An 18,675-nucleotide genomic window follows, 5' to 3' on the forward strand; every position below is an offset into this window, starting at 1 on the left:
GGGTACAGATGAGCGCGGTGGCGTCAGAACGTCGCTTGCCCAACGTTTCGTCACAAAAATGGACGTGGCACTTTTAAAATTTTATATCAATTTGCAACACCTTTTATAATTATACCAGCACAAAAAAGTTGGGATTACCTAATTAAAATTATTTTGTTTCCCTCTGAATAAAGTTGTTTCCATTTTTTTTCTCTCTCCAGGTCATGGTGGAGAAAAATGTGTCCCGTATTACCAAGATCCACCTATTAGGACTTCAGACGCCACACAGTATAACATTTCTGATCTTTTTTCTTTTCCTTTTAATTTATTTTGTGACGATATGTGGAAACCTCCTGATCATCACTCTGGTGTCCTACAGCAAATCCCTCCATTCCCCCATGTACTTCTTTCTCTCCCAGCTGTCTCTATCAGATATCTTACTGGTAACCGACATTCTTCCTAACACCCTCCATACTGTTTTGATGAAAGGGATCATAATATCTTTTTCTGATTGCATCACCCAGTTTTATTTTTTTGGTTTTTCTGAAAGTCTTGAGTGTCTTCTTCTGACAGTGATGTGTTATGACCGATATGTGGCCATCTGTAAACCATTGCATTATTCTTTATTAATGAACTTCCAGCTCTGCTGGGTGATGATTATCACATGTTGGGTGTTAGGTCTTTTAGCAGTACTGATTCCCACTTTAACAATATCACAATTGGATTTTTGTGGTCCCGATATTATCAATCACTTTTTCTGTGATCTTGATCCAATCCTACAGCTCTCCTGCTCTGATGCTCCTAATGTTCTACTTGAAGTGACATTAACCACTTGCCGTCGCCGCACCGTCATTATACGTCCACAAGGTGGCTCTCCTAGGCGAGACCACGTAAATGGACGTCCTGCCTTTTAGCCGCCACTAGGGGCGCACGTGCGACGCCGGAGGCGCGCGCGCGCGCCCCCCGCTCGCCCCCGACTCCCGTGCGTGTGCCCGGCGGGCGCGATCGCCACCGGGCACACGCGATCGCTCGGTACAGAGCGGGGAACGGGAGCTGTGTGTGTAAACACACAGCTCTCGTTCCTGTCAGCAGGGGAAATGCTGATTTTCTGTTCATACACTGTATGAACAGAAGATCAGTGTTTCCCCTAGTGAGGCCCCCCCCCCCTACAGTAAGAACACACCCAGGCATACTTAACCCCTTCCCCGCCCCCTAGTGTTAACCCCTTCACTGCCAGTGGCATTTTTATAGTAATCTAATGCATTTTTATAGCACTGATCGCTATAAAAATGCCAATGGTGCCAAAAATGTGTCAAAAATGTCCGAAGTGTCCGCCATAATGTCGCAATACCGAAAAAAAAATCGCTGATCGCCGCCATTACTAGTAAAAAAAAAAATTAATAAAAATGCCATAAAAATACCCCCTATTTTGTAAACGCTATAACTTTTGCGCAAACCAATCAATAAACGCTTATTGCGTTTTTTTTTTACGAAAAATATGTAGAAGAATACGTATCGGCCTAAACTGAGGAAAAAAAATGTTTTTTTATATATTTTTGGGGGATATTTATTACAGCAAAAAGTAAAAAATATTCATTTTTTTCAAAATTGTCGTTCTATTTTTGTTTATAGCGCAAAAAATAAAAAACGCAGAGGTGATCAAATACCACCAAAAGAAAGCTCTATTTGTGGGAAAAAAAGGACGCCAATTTTGTTTGGGAGCCACGTCGCACGACCGCGCAATTGTCTGTTAAAGCGACGCAGTCCCGAATCGCAAAAAGTACTCTGGTCTTTGGGCAGCAATATGGTCCGGGGGGTAAGTGGTTAATGAATGTTATTGTTGTTGTCATCCCATTCTTTACAATTATTATATCATATGTTTATATTATAATTACCATTTTTAATATCCCATCTATTACCGGTAGACAGAAAGTTTTCTCAACATGCAGCTCCCACCTGACTGTGGTTTTTATTTATTATGGTACTCTAGTTTGTGTTTACTTGGTACCCCGTAGAGGACAGTCAGGGAATATTACTAAATTCTTGTCATTGCTGTACACTGTGGTAACCCCACTCATGAATCCAATTATATACAGCCTGAGGAATAAAGACTTAAAAGAAGCTGCAGCTAAAATCATCAACCACTGCCTGCACTCACATTTCAGTAAATAGTAATAAAATAATAATTTAGTAAGTCTAAATTGAAGTTGGATGTCAGTTCTTGATATCAAAGATAAAATTCATTAGACCTGACTCCACATTGTTGTTTAACCACTTCCATACAGGGCACTTATACACCCTCCTGCCCAGACCATTTTTCAGCTTTCAGCGCTGTTGCACTTTGAATGACAATTGCACGGTCATGCTACACTGTACCCAAACTACATTTTTATCATTTTGTTCCCACAAATAGAGCTTTCTTTTGGTGGTATTTGATCACCTCTGGGATTTTTATTTTCTGCTAAAAAAATATTTAAATTACAGAAATTTCTAAAAAAAAAAAATGTTTGTTTAAGTTACAAAACATTGTAAATAAGTATGTTTTCTACTTCACTGATGGCACTGCACTGATGGGCACAGATGAGGTCGCATTGATGTGCACTGATAATGGGCACTAATATGCGGCACTGATGGGCACTGATAGGTGGCACTAATATGCAGCACGGATGGGCACCGATAGGCGGCACAGATGGGCACAGATGGGCACTGATAGGCGGCATGGATGGGCACTGATAGGTGGTATGGATGGGCACTGATAGGCATCATGGATGGGCACTGATAGGTGGCACGAATGGGCATGGATGGGCACTGATAGACTGTAATGTGTTGTACTAATCGATGCCAATCAGTGCTAAACAATAATGCCTGCCAATCAGTGATGCCCATTATGGGCACTGATTGGCATCCATTGTGCGCACTGATTGGCATCCATTAGACATCCATTATTTAGTTTTGATTTGCATCCCTGGTGGTCTAGGTTGGCATACCTGTGGTGGGCATCCCTGGTGGTCCAGTGTGGGCATCCCCGGGGGGGCTGCACTGATAATCAATCAGCACAACCCCCCTGTCAGAGGAGCAGCCGATCGGCTCTCCTCTACTCGCGTCTAACAGATTACGGCTTTTCCTGTTTACCACGTGATCAGCCGTGATTGGACATGGTTGATCACGTGGTAAAGAGTCTCTTTACATAGATCTGCATTGTGGGGTGTCAGACTGACAACCTGCAACAACGATCGCCGCGATGCGCGCCCCCGGCTCAATATCCTGAAGACGTCATATGACGTCCAATCAGGATATTGAAACCACTTTGCCACCGTCATTTTGCTATATAGCGGGCGGCAAGTGGTTCAAAAAGTTTTGCAGTCATAGATTGATCATTGTAATTCTCCTAATCTATATCATTCCCTGTAAATCAATTATTGAACCTTTCTTATTCTTTACAGCTTTTGTAAAAGCTAATGTATGACCTGTTTATGAAGACTTGATACTGGAACCATACTTACATTGTACTTCAATGTTTCATTAAATCTATATGACACTTGGTTCACAATAAAAATGGTTGTAACAAAAGTTTATTTATACACACTCTTTACGCAGCCTACATGTGGCCAATTCTGGTGACCAGGAAGAAATATTTTAAATTGCTCCTTCATCCTCACAGCGGCCTTCATTATTAAATGTGTAAAAATGCAGATCTGAGGACAGCAGAAAACCACTGGCTGCTTTCTTTTCCTAGTGGAATTATTCCTAGTTCAGAAATTTTGTTAAGGCTATTAAAGCATTTGGTTCATGGTTGCAGTGCTCTCATGCAGCAAGGTGACTGGAACTGGGAAACCAGGAAGTGGTGGAGCACCACGACAATCGGCGTGGAACGCAAGATGCCGCCAGACTGCAACTGGCTTTAGTGGGAAGACGTGCTGCCATGGATGGGGGCTGTAACGCATTTCAAAGCTTCCACTTCTTCCTCAGACCTGATTGGCTTGTCTACAAAATATTGATTGATACGAAAAAGCTGGAGATACCGCGATACATCGAGAAATGGGAAAAGGAATTGGGAACACAGGTGAATGACTTGGAGAATAGGCAATTAATAAGGAGGGTTCACTCCACGTCGGTAAGTAGTAATATGATAGAATTGAACTATAAGTGTTTGGCCCGTTGGTATATAACCCCCGACAAGGCACATAAATGTCAAAGGGAAACTTTACAGCTATGCTGGCGGGCGAGCAAAGAAATTGGGACCATGGCCCACATATGGTGTACATGTCCCAAAATTTAAAAATATTGGCGAGATATTAGGCAAATAATTATCTATTCCATGGGATCAGAATGCCAACCAAGCAATATGTGAGAATCCTGCTCCCGCAGCTCAAAAACGCCGCCAAGAGCCTGAGGCCTCATACACACGACCGAGGACCTCGTCGGAAAAGACACATCGTTTTCCTCGACGAGTTCCTTGTTAGGCTTGTCGAGAAACTTGACAAGCTTGCTTTGCGTACACACTGTCAAGACCAAATCTCCTCGTTCTTAAACGCGGTGACGTACAACACATACAATGGCAGGGGAAGTGTGATTCCACTGGCACAACCCTTGGGGCTGCTTTTGCTAATCTCATGTTACTGCATGTTAAGTAAAAGTTTGGTAAGAGACGATTTGCACTTTTCAGAGTGTTTCAGCGTGACAAATGTGCTATCTCCATTACAAACGCTACTTTTACTGAAGGTGCGCTGCCGTCTCATACTTTATTCTGAGCATGCGCGGGTTTCATAGCATACACACGATCGTCTTTCTCGTCGAAAACCAGCCCGACGAGGAACACGACGAGGAAATTGAGACTCCCGTCGAGGAAAAAGAGAACTCTCTTTTTTCCTCGTCGAGTTCCTTAACAGTTTCCTCGATGAAAAACATACACACAACCGGTTTCCTCGGCAAAAAAGCTCTGCCACCAAGTTTCTTGATGGATTCTGTCGAGGAAAACGGTCGTGTGTACGAGGCCTCATACCTGGATACTGGCAAGAACCTGGAAAGGCCCACATTGAAGAACTGGTGTAATAAAAAAAAGGAAATCCACAATTTAGAGTATTTAAGGTTTAATGATGAGGAGGGAATGGGTAGATTATAAGCATTCAATAAAATTTGCAGAAGTGATGGGAGCGTAATATATATAAATTAGAACAGGAAATAATAAACCAGAGGGAGAAGAGGGTAAACATTTAAGATATATTTGGTGCGAAAAAGGAAGATGGGGAGGTCTTAGGGCTAAGAGGCAAGTGGGTATTTTATGTAATAGACCAATACAAAGTGGTACATAATTGTGAAGTGGAATAAAAATGATAAATGGTTTTCATTTTTTTTTATAAATAAATATGTGAAAAGTGTGGGGAAATGTGTATTTTCTATGTATTGTTTTTTACTATGTGAGGTTGAGACTAGAGGAGAAACTCATCCACTGTAATGTTTTTTGTATACAGAAAAATGTATAAAGAAATAAAAAAAAAAAAGGCTGTAATAAAGGCTGCGAGCAGGGGGCGAGACTACATAGGTCACCCAGCTCCAGAGTCACCAATGTTTAAAGGGAACTAGTACTATCATCAACATTTATGGTGGCATGTGTACTGTATTTATCGGTGTATACCGCGCACTATTTTGCCCTGAAAATCAGGGCAAAATCGATATACGCCGATACCCGCTTTCCCGCCATGAGTTTGAATACTGCGCCCGCATATAGCGAGCGCAGTACACTCGTGAATCTTTGGGCAGTCTCGGCGCCTCTCGTACTGACGTCCTGAGCGTACAGGACGTCAGTGCGAGAGGCGCCCGAGCCTGCCCGAAGATTCACGAGTGTACTGCGCTCGCTATATGCGGGCGCAGTATTCAAAGTCGTGGCAGGGAAACGAGCGGGAGGACGCCGCCGGACCCGCCGAAGATGGACACCGGACCCGCCGAAGATGGACACCGGACCCGCCGAAGATGGACGCCTGACCCGCCGAAGATGGACGCCCGACCCGCCGAAGACACCCGAAGCCGCAGAAGGACGCCGGACCCGACGAGGTATATATATATATATATATACACAATGCCTTGAAAAAGTATTTATATCCCTTGAATTCCTCCACATGTTGTCATGTTGCAACCAAAAACATAAATGTATTTTATTGGGATTTTATGTAATAGACCAATACAAAGTGGTACATAATTGTGAAGTGGAATAAAAATGATAAATGGTTTTCATTTTTTTTATAAATAAATATGTGAAAAGTGTGGGGGCACATTTGTATTCAGTCCCCCCCCCCCCCTGAGTCAATACTTTGTAGAACCTCCTTTCACTGCAATTACAGCTTCAAGTCTTTTTGGGGATGTCTCTACCAGATTTGCACATCTAGAGAGTGACATTTTTGCCCGTTAATTTTTTGCAAAATACAGTGCCTTGCAAAAGTATTCCCCCCCCTTGGCTTTTTACCTATTTTGTAACATTAGTTCAAAAATAGGTTCAATGGGCCAGATTCACAAACAGCGGCGCAAATTAAGTTACTCAAATCGTATGTCATTTAAGTTATGGTGCCTTAATTTTTTGTCGTAAGTGCCGTATCCACAGCGCATTTGCGGCCCAAATTGCGCAAGCGTAACTTAAATCCCGAGGCGTAAGGCGGGGTTATTGCAAGTGGGAAGGAAGTGGGCGTGCTCCATTGTAATGAGCCGTGACCCCATGCAAATGAAGGGCCGGCCGTACTGCGCATGCGCGCACGAATCATCACCTCACTGGGCATGTGCAGAACTTGGCTTGGCGCAATCAGTGAGATAGGAAAAAGGCCACGCGTACTTAGTTTGAGAATCGCCCTGTGTATAAATAGCCCCAGACAAACACACTTCCCTTGCAAAAGTACAGCCCTGTGTTCCCCTTTCCTAGAGCAAGTTGCTTCTGCTCTATCGTCTGTTGGTGTGTGTTGGTGAGTTTCGTGTTAGTTAAAAGATTTGTGGGGGCGTGGCCGAGCCGAGCTGGAAGATGGCTGCCTGATCACAGAGCTCCTGCCACCTCAGAGCCCTTATCAGTTCTAGCGGCACCTTTCACCCGCTTTTCCCCACCAGAAACATGGGCACAGCATCGAGGCAGTCCTCCGCCTCCCGCTCCCGTTCCCCCCGGGAACACAACGATGCGCTTGAGCAAAATATCCTGGAGATGTTCCGGACCGGCCGCGGGAACATGGCGGCTTCCCGCCAGGGAACGCGAGGAAGCCGTTCACAGACCTCATCTCAGGGGCCAGAGATCGTCCTTTCAGCGACTCCACACGCTCCCCCCCGGGAGCTCTTGGGGGACCGGACTCCGCGCCGACCCCTGTACCGGCGTCACAGCCGATCACCATCACGGATCTGAGGGCGGTGGCGACGGATATCAAAGAGGCGCTTGCGGCGGCCATTGCCGACCTGCGCCTGGATTTTAAAGCGCTGGACGGGAGAGTGCAGGCAGTGGAGACCATCTTGGAGGATCATGACCTAGTCCACCAGCGCTCAACGAGGAAAATTGATGACCACACATTTCAGCTGCGAGAGGTCAACCGCCATTTGGAGGACCTGGAGAACAAGGGAAGACGTCATAATTTGCGCGTGCGGGGCCTCCCGGAGGCTGTGGAGAGTGACCGGATCCGGCCCGAAGTGACAAGCATCTTTAACTCAATCCTCCAGAGACCACTAGACACGCAGATCACCATGGAGAGGATCCACAGGGCACTGCGCCCTAGAGGCAGAGATACTGACCCTCCCAGAGACATAATCTGCTGCCTCACTGATTACAGCTTGAAGGAGGAGATCCTGAGGCGGGCCAGGGGACAGCGCCTTCAGCACGGAGGAGCCCCGATACAATTGTTCCACGACCTCTCGGGGATCACCTTGAAACACCGCAGGGACCTCAAGCCCCTGCTAGATGTCCTGCGATCGGAGAACATACCATACAAATAGAAGTTCCCTTTTTGCCTCTCGGCCTCTCACCAGGGCCGCACCGTACAGCTAAAGGTTCCTGAAGATCTCCCGCACTTTTTTGAAGCCCTGGGTATACAGCCCGTCGCGGTCCCTGAATGGTATGCCATTTACCGCCGTTCAGTGGGCCGCTGGAATGGACCTCAGGCAGAAAGCATGGAAACGCAACCGACGGGATACCGCAGGAGAAGATCTCACTCCGGCTCACGCAACTCGACCGCAGCTCCGGGGCCCAGGGGGGACCGAGGTCCACTGTCCTTGCCAGGGTCACGAAGAGCCCGAAGAGACCACTGACTGCCCAGATGCCTGCATACGGAAACTATTGCCCACTGTGTTGTTGGCGTGTTAGTTGCCACGTTGGGTGTTTACAAACTTTAAAAACTTTGCTTGAGAAGACTTTGCCTGGGCTCCCTGTGCCTCACAGAGGCTGCTAGAATACGCGGTTTCCCGCTCAGACTGTTGCCACGCCCAGCAATTTACACCAAGTGCCTCCGCCCCCACGCCTCCGGAGTGAGACATCACGTGCTGGCTTTCCCCCTGCAGCTCTCTGGAGTCCGTGTGAAGTGGCCAGCCTCCGCACTACATCTCCCAAGATGCCACGCGCCCGCCTCCACCACCGGACCTCTGGGAGTGTGCACCATCCTCTTCCGGCGCGCCCTGACCGCGCCACTTCCGGGGAGACGTAGCTTCCGACGGACCCGAGACCTCGACACCGGAGCTCCAGCCCTGGATGCCCGCTCCGGATCGCCTCTCGTCGCCTGGACCGATGATGACGACTATGCCACACCTCCTCTACCCCCGCTCCTAGTGCGAGGCCTGCAGCTACACTACGCAAGACCCCCGGCGAGTCGGAACGATGTCCCCGCCCGAGGGAGACTCCCCCTGCATGGCAGACAGTGACACTTTCGTGGGGTCGCGGTCAAGCAGCGACACAAAGCCCGAGCGCTCCCTCCTCCGGTCGTTCTTAGCACCAACGGGCCCCCGCTCAGTCTCGCACGAAGACTACTCCCACAGTCTCACCTCTACAACACCGGACGCTGGAGCGGACATGGCTGATCGCAACCCGGACTCTGGATAAGTATGCTCCCGCTATCCCATGCTCCCGCTGTCCCGTCCTTCCTCTAGACTAAGCGTGAGCGGACTGCTGCCCGGTTGCTGGGCTTACACCTGTGCTTGCGGACAATTTACCGGGGTTTTGGGATTGAGAGGTTTCGCTGGTGGCGGGATGGGAGTGCGGGTGTCTCTCTCTCGTCGTCCCTCCGCGGGCGGCTCGGCCCCGACGTCTCGGTGGCGGCTCGGCCGTGGGGGGGGGGGCGGGGGACGACACGCTCTACGGCGGGCCATATTGCTGGACCCGGGACTGTACGATATCACCATAGGCAGACCCCCTATGGCAACGGAATAGGCCCCTAGTTCAACTGTGCCACCACGTCCATCCTCAGCTAGGTGCCCTTGGGATCTCACCCCTTGTGACAACGCAAGGTTGACCGCTCTGGGGTGGCAACACGGGCTTAGGTTCTCCTTAGTAGTCACTTGTTTTTTTTCACCCTTAGCGGACGTTTTCTGGCTGGGACTCGGCCAAACCCCGGACGGTACCGCGCGGTGGTGCCTGGGCCTACCTCTAGGTGCGGGTGCCCCGTGCGGCCGCAACATACCGATTGTGCGTTTCACTCTAGGTAGGTGGTGGGACACAGATCCCCCCACCTAATCGGTTTCTTTACCCCCTCTCGTTGGAGGAGGGCTTTTTGGTATCCACTCCGGACCCCTCCCCTTCCCCGCGAACACCCGCCCTCTCGCGAGAATCCCCCTCCCCCATCCTATTCCAAGACCCAGACGGGTGGTAGCCCTGACAGCGGCTCTACCCTCCCTCCCGTCTAGTCTCTGACCCTACGGCTGCCTCCGGGGGACCCCCGCCCAAGGCCTACCCTTACTCCGCCACAGCTCAGAAGCTCCCCACCACCCCCCGTGCTACCGCATGCCCTTAGGGACGACCACAATGACGAACTTGACGACAGAGACCGCTAGTCCCACACTGAAGGTGATCTTGGTGAACGTGCAGGGACTGAACCTCCCTGAGAAGCGGGCCCAACTCCTCCTGGCCATGCATCGAGCCCGGGCCGACGTAGTGTTTGTGCAGGAAACGCATTTTAAATCAGGAGCCACACCCAAACTGCACAATTTTCATTTTCCGCTAGTCCACCACGCCACAAACTCCCATGCCAAGATGAAGGGGGTCTCCATACTGGTAGCTAGAAAATGCCCTTTTACAGTATCAGAGTCGCTGGCTGACCCGGAGGGTAGGTACCTGTTTTTGAAGGGCTCATACCTGAACCGTACCGTCACATTCGCCAACATATATGCACCAAATACGCGCCAGGTCCCTTTCTTTCGATCCATTTCAGAGGTGCTGACGCCCTTTCAGTCAGGAATGCTGATATTGGGGGGCGACTACAATGTGCCTCTCAACCCAGCACTGGATACGTCCACTGGCACATCATCGACCCCGTACACAGCCCTGAGGAGGATTAAAGCGATCCTCCAGGACCATCTCCTCCACGACACATGGCGAGCCTTAAACCCCACGTGCAGGGACTACACATTCTACTCGGCCCCGCACAACCGATACTCCCGACTCGACTACCTCCTGGTTAGCCAGGAAGATCTACACAAGCTGACAGCTGCAGACATAGAGCCCATGTTCCTCTCGGACCACCACCCGATGTCGGCGACACTGACCCTTCCCCCCTGCCACCCTAGAGCGAGGGTGTGGAGGCTAGATCCGTCCCTACTCACGGACCCGACACTAGCTAAGGAGCTGAAGGAGGCTCTCACGGCGTATTTCCGGGAAAATAATCCAGACGACACGTCCCCGATCGTAAACTGGGAGGCACACAAATGCGTGGTTCGGGGCCTTCTGATAGCCGCGGCCGCTAAACGCAATAAGGAACGACGCAAACACTACAACACTTTACTAGAGAGGATTGCGCGCTTGGAGTCCGTCCACAAACACTCGCTAGCTCTCGCGACACTGCAGGAACTGTGCCAGGCCAGGGCCGAACTCCTGGAGGTTATCGGTAAAAAGATTAAACGTAGCTATGCCCTGGCTAAGAAATCCTTCTACGAACACGGTGACAAAGCAGGCAAAATGCTGGCGAAAGCCCTGCAATCCAAAAGAGCTAAGGCGACCGTCCACTCCCTGACTGACGACCAAGGCCGAAAAGTGCAGTCCTCTCCAGACATTGCTAAGCTATTCGTTAAGTACTACTCTAGCCTGTATAATCTACCCTCCCCGACTGCGCAGAACGTTCGAAACACACGACAAGACCTAATTGCTGACTTCCTGCGCCAGCACGGTCCTACCAAGCTGACGGAGGAGGCTAGGACGGAACTAGACAGGCCCCTAAACGGTGATGAGGTGGGTCTGGCCCTAAAACAACTGAAAGTGGGCAAAAGCCCGGGCCCGGATGGGTTGACCGCAGGGTACTACAAGGCCTACGCCGAGGTCCTCACACCGTTTTTCGTCTCGGCTTTTGCCTCATTCGCCAACACCCACACCCCTCCCCGAGACCTATTGTCCGCCCACATAGTAGTCATTCCCAAGCCAGGCAAGAACTTGACCGTAGTGACCAACTACAGACCCATTTCGCTCCTCAACGTGGACCTTAAGTGGTTCGCTAAGACGATTGCTAACAGGCTCCTCCCGTATCTGCCCAAACTCATAGACCTGGACCAGGCCGGCTTTGTCCCCGGCCGGGAGGCACGGGACAATGCCGTCACGGCTCTAAACATACACCACTGGCTCACCTCCACCGGATCCCAGGGGTTCTTTCTCTCACTCGACGCGGAGAAGGCGTTCGACAGAGTGGCATGGGACTTTATGCGTGCGACCCTCGAAGCCACCAATCTCCCGCCGCTCATGTTGAATTATATAAATATGCTCTACGCGGGCCCCACGGCGAGGGTCAGCGTGAACGGCCACCTGTCGGACGCCTTCTCCATTTCGAACGGGACCCGCCAGGGATGCCCCCTCTATCCCCTGATTTTCGTCCTCACTCTAGAACCCTTCCTACGACGACTCAGGGCGAACCCGACGATCAAAGGGATTGACACGAAAGACCGAACCTACAAACTCGCCGCGTTCGCGGATGACATCCTCCTATTTTTAAGAGATCCCCTCACGACTATCCCTAACCTCCTAAAGGATCTTAAGGATTTTAAATTCCTCTCAAACCTGCAAATTAACATCTCCAAATCGTGCGCTCTGAACGTCTCCCTGCCTCAAACCCTGTGTGACCTGTGTCAGGTAAACTTCCCCTTTAAATGGAGCGCCAGAGCCATGACATATTTGGGGATACAGCTCCCCGCCTCCCTCTCGAACCTATACGCCCTCAACCATCTTTCGCTGCTCCAAACGGTAGTGAAGGACTTGAGGGGATGGTCCTCGAAACACCTGTCTTGGTTCGGTAGGGTGGCGGTGATCAAGATGAATATCCTCCCCCGGTTACTGTACGCCATGCAAGCGATCCCCATCAAGCTCCCCCCGGCGTTCTTTTCATCCTTTAGGTCGGCTTGCACGACCTTCGTGTGGCGAGGCACCCACCCCCGCCTGAGTTATGCCCGGCTCACGGTCCCCAAACTACAAGGTGGCCTGGGCCTCCCAGACCTTCACAAATACTACCTAGCCTGTAGCCTCACCAGAATAGTGGACTGGGCCACCAATGGGACACACAAACAGTGGGTGGGGCTGGAACAATCATTCTCTTCCCTCCCACTGTCCCACCTGCCATGGGTCTCACGGGGCAACACCCCCCCGGCCTGCAGAGACCACCCCCTCATACTCCCATCGCTGCGGGCCTTCCGGGAAGCATGCACCAAACACAAACTATCGGACCAAAGCGGCCCACTGATCCCCCTCAGACTGAACCCTGACTTCCCCCCAGGTATGCACCCTGCCTTTCTGGCAGACGGCTGGCCTCACACCTCGGTACGGGCGGGCCAATTCTTTACCTCAGGTAGACTCCTGCTCCAAGCAGAACTGGCAGCTAAGACCGGCAAAGACGAGTTCACTTTTTGGATCTATCTACAAATCAGACACTTCCTGGACAGAATGGCCCCGAGCCCCCAATGGTCTAGACCCTGCTCCCACTTCGAGAACCTTTGCGCCAGTAAGGGACCACAAAGACACCTTATCTCTATAATCTACGGCTTATTGTTTTCCACGCACTCATCCAAAATACACTGGGCCAACCAACAGTGGGAGAGGGATATCACTCTTGATCTCACGGAGGTGGAATGGGAAGCGGTATACAGACGGCCCACAAGAGCTCGGCAAACGTCCAAACACAGGAGAACGCGTACAAGCTTCTCTCCAGGTGGTATAAGACTCCGCTCAAACTACACAGAATTGATCCCACGCTCCTGAAAATCTGCTGGAGATGCCACCGGGAGACGGGCTCTTTTCTCCACATGTGGTGGACATGCCCATCACTCACCTCCTACTGGACAGAGGTCCACAATCACATTGCACGCATAACAACAGAAACATTAGAGTTTACGCCTGCGCAATATCTCCTCCATCACGCCCAGACGCTCCCGAGGGGCTACAACCGATCATTGGCTATGCACATGGTGAACGCGGCGAGAATGTGTATCCCGATTAGGTGGCTATCCCCACAACCCCCCTCGCTAATCGACTGGTTCCAATGAATCCAAAGAACAATGGAGATGGAAGATCTTATCCACCAAGCCAATGACAACCCTGCTAGGTTCAACAAGACATGGGCTTGTTGGAAACACTTCACTATGACTGCCGACTGCAGGACAGCCTGACCTTAACGACTCTGACCTTGAAATCCAGCCTCCTCATCCCCTGCTGAGCTGTGGCGGGCTGCATGTCACCTCCAATCCACACCCCCCCACTGTCTGCTCCCTCCCCCACCGACCCAATTCCCTACCTCTTTACCTTTAAGAGTTAAGGTTAGGGCGATACGCCTAGAAACTCATCATACATGTAGGTGTTCACCCTTGGTTGGCCTTCCACCACTGCCCTTGATAGGCCCTAGAGCTAGTTATAGGGATTATTGTACTTTCTTTCCCTGGAAGCTCTACCCAAGGCTTAGGTTACGCCGCGTTGATTACGCATTCGGCGCTTCATCGCCTCCAGCCGTAACCCACACTCATAAGTTTATGGGACTGATTGTTGAGGCTCCAGGTGATGGTTAACACATTCGACTTATGGACTGCCGCTATGTGATGCTTACCTATGTCCCATATGTGTAATGGTCATCGGCTGCGCCCGCAGGCACCCACTATATGTCTCTATGAATACTGCTATGCCATATGTCTTGTTACCTGTTACTGCTGAAGAGTTAATAAACACATTTTGGAACAAAAAAAAAAAAAGATTTGGAGGAGTAGTAGAGTGTAGTAGTTGTGTGTTTTTTCTGATTGTATTTTCTGTTTGTTTTTTCCGTGTTTGTTTTTTGCTGATTGATTTTTTTCAGAGTTTTTTTTCTGTTTGTTTTTTCGGAGTTTGTTTTTGAATTTGTAGTAGCTGTCTGCTTGTGTGGTTTGATTTTTGTGTTTGTTTGTTGTGTGAGTATTTGTGTTTGTTTGTTGTGTTTGTTTTTTGTTGGTGCTGAGTGGTGTGTATTATGGCACCAAAGCGCAGGAAGCTCAATTTTTCGAGCATCGAGAAACAGATTCTTGCTAGGGCCATCACCCAATATGGGCTTTATTTACATGGCCCTGAGAGCCGGAACACCCCCCCGGCCAGGAGGAAGGCGATCATCCAGAAAATTACGGATCAGATCAATGCGGCGGGGGGGGGGGGACGAGGACCCCCGGTGGTATACAAAAGAAGATCAACGATCTTAAGAGCCTGGTCCGTGAGAAGATGGCCAAGATCAATGCCCATGCCAGGGGCACTGGAGGAGGCGCACCCTGCCCCATCAGGCTGAGTGAGGAGGAATGGGCAGTGGCCCGGTGTTTCCACCCACAGCAGGTGGTGGGCTTGCCTGGCTATCAATCTGATTCTCCTGTGAGGACAGGTAATTTTTGGCTTTTTCTATCTGGTGATTAGCATGTGTGGGTGGGGGAAGGGAAGATGTGCCAAGTGTGTGGATCCTCCAACCTGTGATTGTTTTGTGTCCTCCACAGATGGCGAGGAGATTGCTGGCCCATCAGGCCAGGAGGTTGCTGGGCCATCAGGCCAGGAGGTTGCTGGGCCATCAGGCCAGGCTGCTGCACCATCCCCAGGACAAGAGGCTGCTGAGGAGTCCCAAGAAGGGCAGGAGTCCCCAGGGGAGGGGAGTGGCCACACCTCCCCTCATGAGGAGGTTGAGGGGGAGGGGGATGAGGGGGTGGAGGCTGAAGATATGGACATTGCCAGGCAAGTCCTTTTGGCATTGGATTTGTTGACCCTTGAGGCTACCCCTGAGGCTGGCAGCAGTCAGGCCACCATCAGGGGTAGCCCCTCCCACTCCTCCCCCAACTTGCCTCAACCCACAAGGGTCCCTCTCTCCCCTCCTCCCAGGCCACAAGCCTCAGCGGCAGGCAGGATGGCGACCCATGAGACCAGGGGGTGGCCGAGCGTCTGCCGGTCAATCTGCAGAGGGACAATGCCCGGCAGACCCGTAATCTGGCTCAGATCAAAGAGACTCTGAGCCAGATGGAGGCCAGCCTGGGTTCAATTAAGGAGTCACTCACTGATGTGGCCACAAACTCCTTGGCGGTCATCACATGCATTTGTGACCTGCAGACCGCCATAACAGGCGTGGCCCAGGAGGTGAGTTCCCTGACCCAGGCGGTCCAGGACAATACCCGGGTTGGCCAGGCCAATACGGCTGCCCTCACAATCTGTCTGACCAGGATAGCAGTGGCCTTGGAGGGCAGGCCAGCAAGAGGACAGTCACCAGGGGAGGCTACTCCTCCCCCTGCTCACCCACCCCCCTAGGATGATCCTCCTTCCCCTGCAGACACCCCCCCAGGATGATCCTCCTTCCCCTGCTCACACCCCCCCCCCCCAGGAGGCTCCTCTGGTTGGCCGTGGCCGTGCCCGTGGGCGGCCCAGGCATAGCTTACGCCGCCGCCGTTAATTTTGCAGGGTACTTTTTATTTTTATTTATTTTTTTGGTATACTGTACTTATGATTTGTTTAATGTGTGTGAATGATGTGTGAATGTGGGGGTGGCATTCCTGATTAAATAAGGGTGTCACCCTCAGTTTTGGTGGAGTAGGGATCCCCAGGACCAGGGAGAAGTGATCCCAGGTCCATGTGAATGGTGTATGAATGCACAGTGACATAATTGGAGCCGTGGCGGGGCGTTACTGCTCCCAAGAACCATTGGGGGGGGGTACTTGGATCTAATACAATAGATGTGCATGTGATGTGTCTGTGCTAGGGACCACAGTGGGTGTGCATTCATGCATTCTCATTGTGACATGTTTAATGTGTGTGTTTACTGTGCAAAGATGCCTTCTGTGAGGCGTCTCCTGGCTGCTGTTCCCTTAGAATAGGGGGTACCCTGGGTTAGGGGGGGATTGTCTGGTTCGGGAGTCAGGTCATCACGTATGTCAATCTCCAGGCCCCTTCTCACTGCGAAGTTGTGCAGAATGCAACATGCCCCGATGATCTGGCACACAAAGTTTGGGGAATACAACAGGGTACCCCCAGACTTATGCAGGCATCGGAAACGGGACTTCAGGGTGCCAAATGTGCGTTCCACCACTCCACGGGTAAGTATGTATGCAGCATTGTAGTTTTCCTCTCCTGGGGTTTGGGGTTTCCGGTATGGAGTCATAAGATGGGGTCCCAGTGCATATGCAGAGTCACCTGGAAGGGAAAAGACAGGAGGATGTTAGTCATGCATGTGCCCTTCGTGATGTCTGCATCATGGGGGGGGGACAGTCATACCTGACACCAATGTCACTCACCAACCAGCCAGCTGTCCCCGTACACGTTCTGTTCCAATTCTCTGGAGATGTTTCTCTGACGGAATATGTAGCTGTCATGGCTGGATCCTGGGAATTTGGCACAGACGTGCCATATGAGGCATTGGGCATCCACTATCACCTGTACATTGATTGAATGCCAATGCTTCCTTTTGCGGTACATGTGCTCTGTCTCATGGGGGGGCTGTAGTGCCACATGTGTGCAATCAATGACCCCGATGGTGCGTGGGAATCCTGCAATTTGGAAAAAATCGGTGTTGTGTTCATTCGCTGGACCTCCTGGGAGGGTTTGATGAATTGATTGGCCATGCGTCTGAGGATTGCAGGGACAACCTGGTGCACACATCTGCTAATGGAGGATTGTGACATCCCAGCCACACCTCCACTTGTGCGCTGAAAAGAGCCAGTGGCAAGGAAATGCAGTGTTGCCATTACCTTGATCAGTGGCTGCACTGCATGTAAGCGTTGTGTTGGGCTGGTGAGATCATTCTGCAGGATTGTGGTTAATTCCAGGATGCCTTCACGGTTGAATCGAAAGTTGCGATACACCTCAGAAGCAGCCATGCCAAACACATCTAGGCGTCTGCGGTATACCCTCTCCTGTGCCCTCCTCCTCCGTTCCCTCCTCCTTCGGGAAGTGTAACTTCCCGCCGGGAAACTAACAGAAGCGCACAGGGCGTAATCTACGCCGCACACACTTAATTTTGTGGATCGCCTTATCTCCCTCATTTGCATCTTTGCCTATCAAAACAGCAGCGTGTCTAGCGTATTTTGCGTGCAAAGAAGCGCCGGTGTAATTATTTTAGGTAGGACGGAAAAAACGGAATTTCAAGCGTATCTCGTTTTGAGCATCAGGCGCAAAAATACGCGCGGCGCAAATTTCAATTACGCCGCGCATCTCGAGTTAAAGGGTCACTAAAGGAATTTTTTTTTTTAGCTAAATAGCTTCCTTTACCTTGCTGCAGTCCTGGTTTCATGTCCTCAGTGTTCGTTTTTGCTTTGATGTTGCTGTAAATCCTCTCTGTTTTGGACACTTCCTGGTTGCCTGTTTCCTGATAACCACAGTACTGGGAGATTTCTCACGGTGGTCACTAATCAAGGAGGTGTGATTACTGTGTGTAAAACGAAACTGGATTGGTGCTGAGGAGTTTTAGACAAAGTATCACTGCTCTCTATTGGCTGACTGCCCTCTAGTGGCTCTCTGTACATCAGAGAACCAGCAAACAACAGCAAAAACGAAACTACACTGCAGGCACATTATATGATTGTTTTTTTATCAATTTTTAATCATTTTTAAAAGGAATCAGTTAACTATTATGTCTCTATGCCCTGTAAACAGTCATTTCAGCTAAAAAAAAAAATTCCTTTAATGACCCTTTAAGTCGGCGCATCTGCTTTGTGAATCTGGCCCAATGTTTTTTCTTTTTAATCTGAATTATATGTGATGGATCAGAACACAATAGTCTAAGTTGGTAAAATAAAAAAATAAAAATAAATACATATAACTATTTTTCAGGAAAAAAAAATGATAATTGGTATGTGCGTATGTATTCACCCCCTTTGTTATGAAGCCCATAAAAAGCTCTGGTGCAACCAATTACCTTCAGAAGTCACATGATTAGTGAAATGATGTCCACCTGTGTGCAATCTAAGTGTCACATGATCTGTCATTACATAGACACACCTTTTTGAAATGCCCCAGTGGCTGCAACACCTAAGCAAAAGGCACCACTAACCAAACACTGCCATGAAGACCAAGGAACTCTCCAAACA

At 50.1% G+C, this 18,675-nt stretch overlaps 1 protein-coding gene across 1 annotated transcript; it reads left to right on the forward strand.

Annotated features, from left to right (window-relative positions):
• The first annotated feature begins 203 nt into the window (after nucleotides 1–203).
• On the forward strand, nucleotides 204–7,932 carry LOC120930653 (olfactory receptor 1468-like). The gene is made up of 3 exons (XM_040341831.1): nucleotides 204–797; nucleotides 1,801–2,143; nucleotides 7,157–7,932. Exons 1-3 carry the CDS (start codon nucleotides 204–206, stop codon nucleotides 7,930–7,932), a joined length of 1,713 nt encoding a protein of 570 aa, XP_040197765.1.
• Nucleotides 7,933–18,675: the final 10,743 nt, after the last annotated feature.

Source organism: Rana temporaria, chromosome 3, assembly GCF_905171775.1.
Source record: "Rana temporaria chromosome 3, aRanTem1.1, whole genome shotgun sequence".
NCBI lineage: Eukaryota > Metazoa > Chordata > Amphibia > Anura > Ranidae > Rana > Rana temporaria.

Bases quoted from the DNA above. Each gene is read 5' to 3' on its own strand.
- LOC120930653 (XM_040341831.1), top strand. From the start codon at position 204: ATGGTGGAGAAAAATGTGTCCCGTATTACCAAGATCCACCTATTAGGA. The intron at 798-1,800 runs GTGACATTAACC...CCGGGGGGTAAG, and splicing joins CTCCTAATGTTCTACTTGAA to TGGTTAATGAATGTTATTGT. The intron at 2,144-7,156 runs GTAAATAGTAAT...AATATCCTGGAG, and splicing joins CTGCCTGCACTCACATTTCA to ATGTTCCGGACCGGCCGCGG.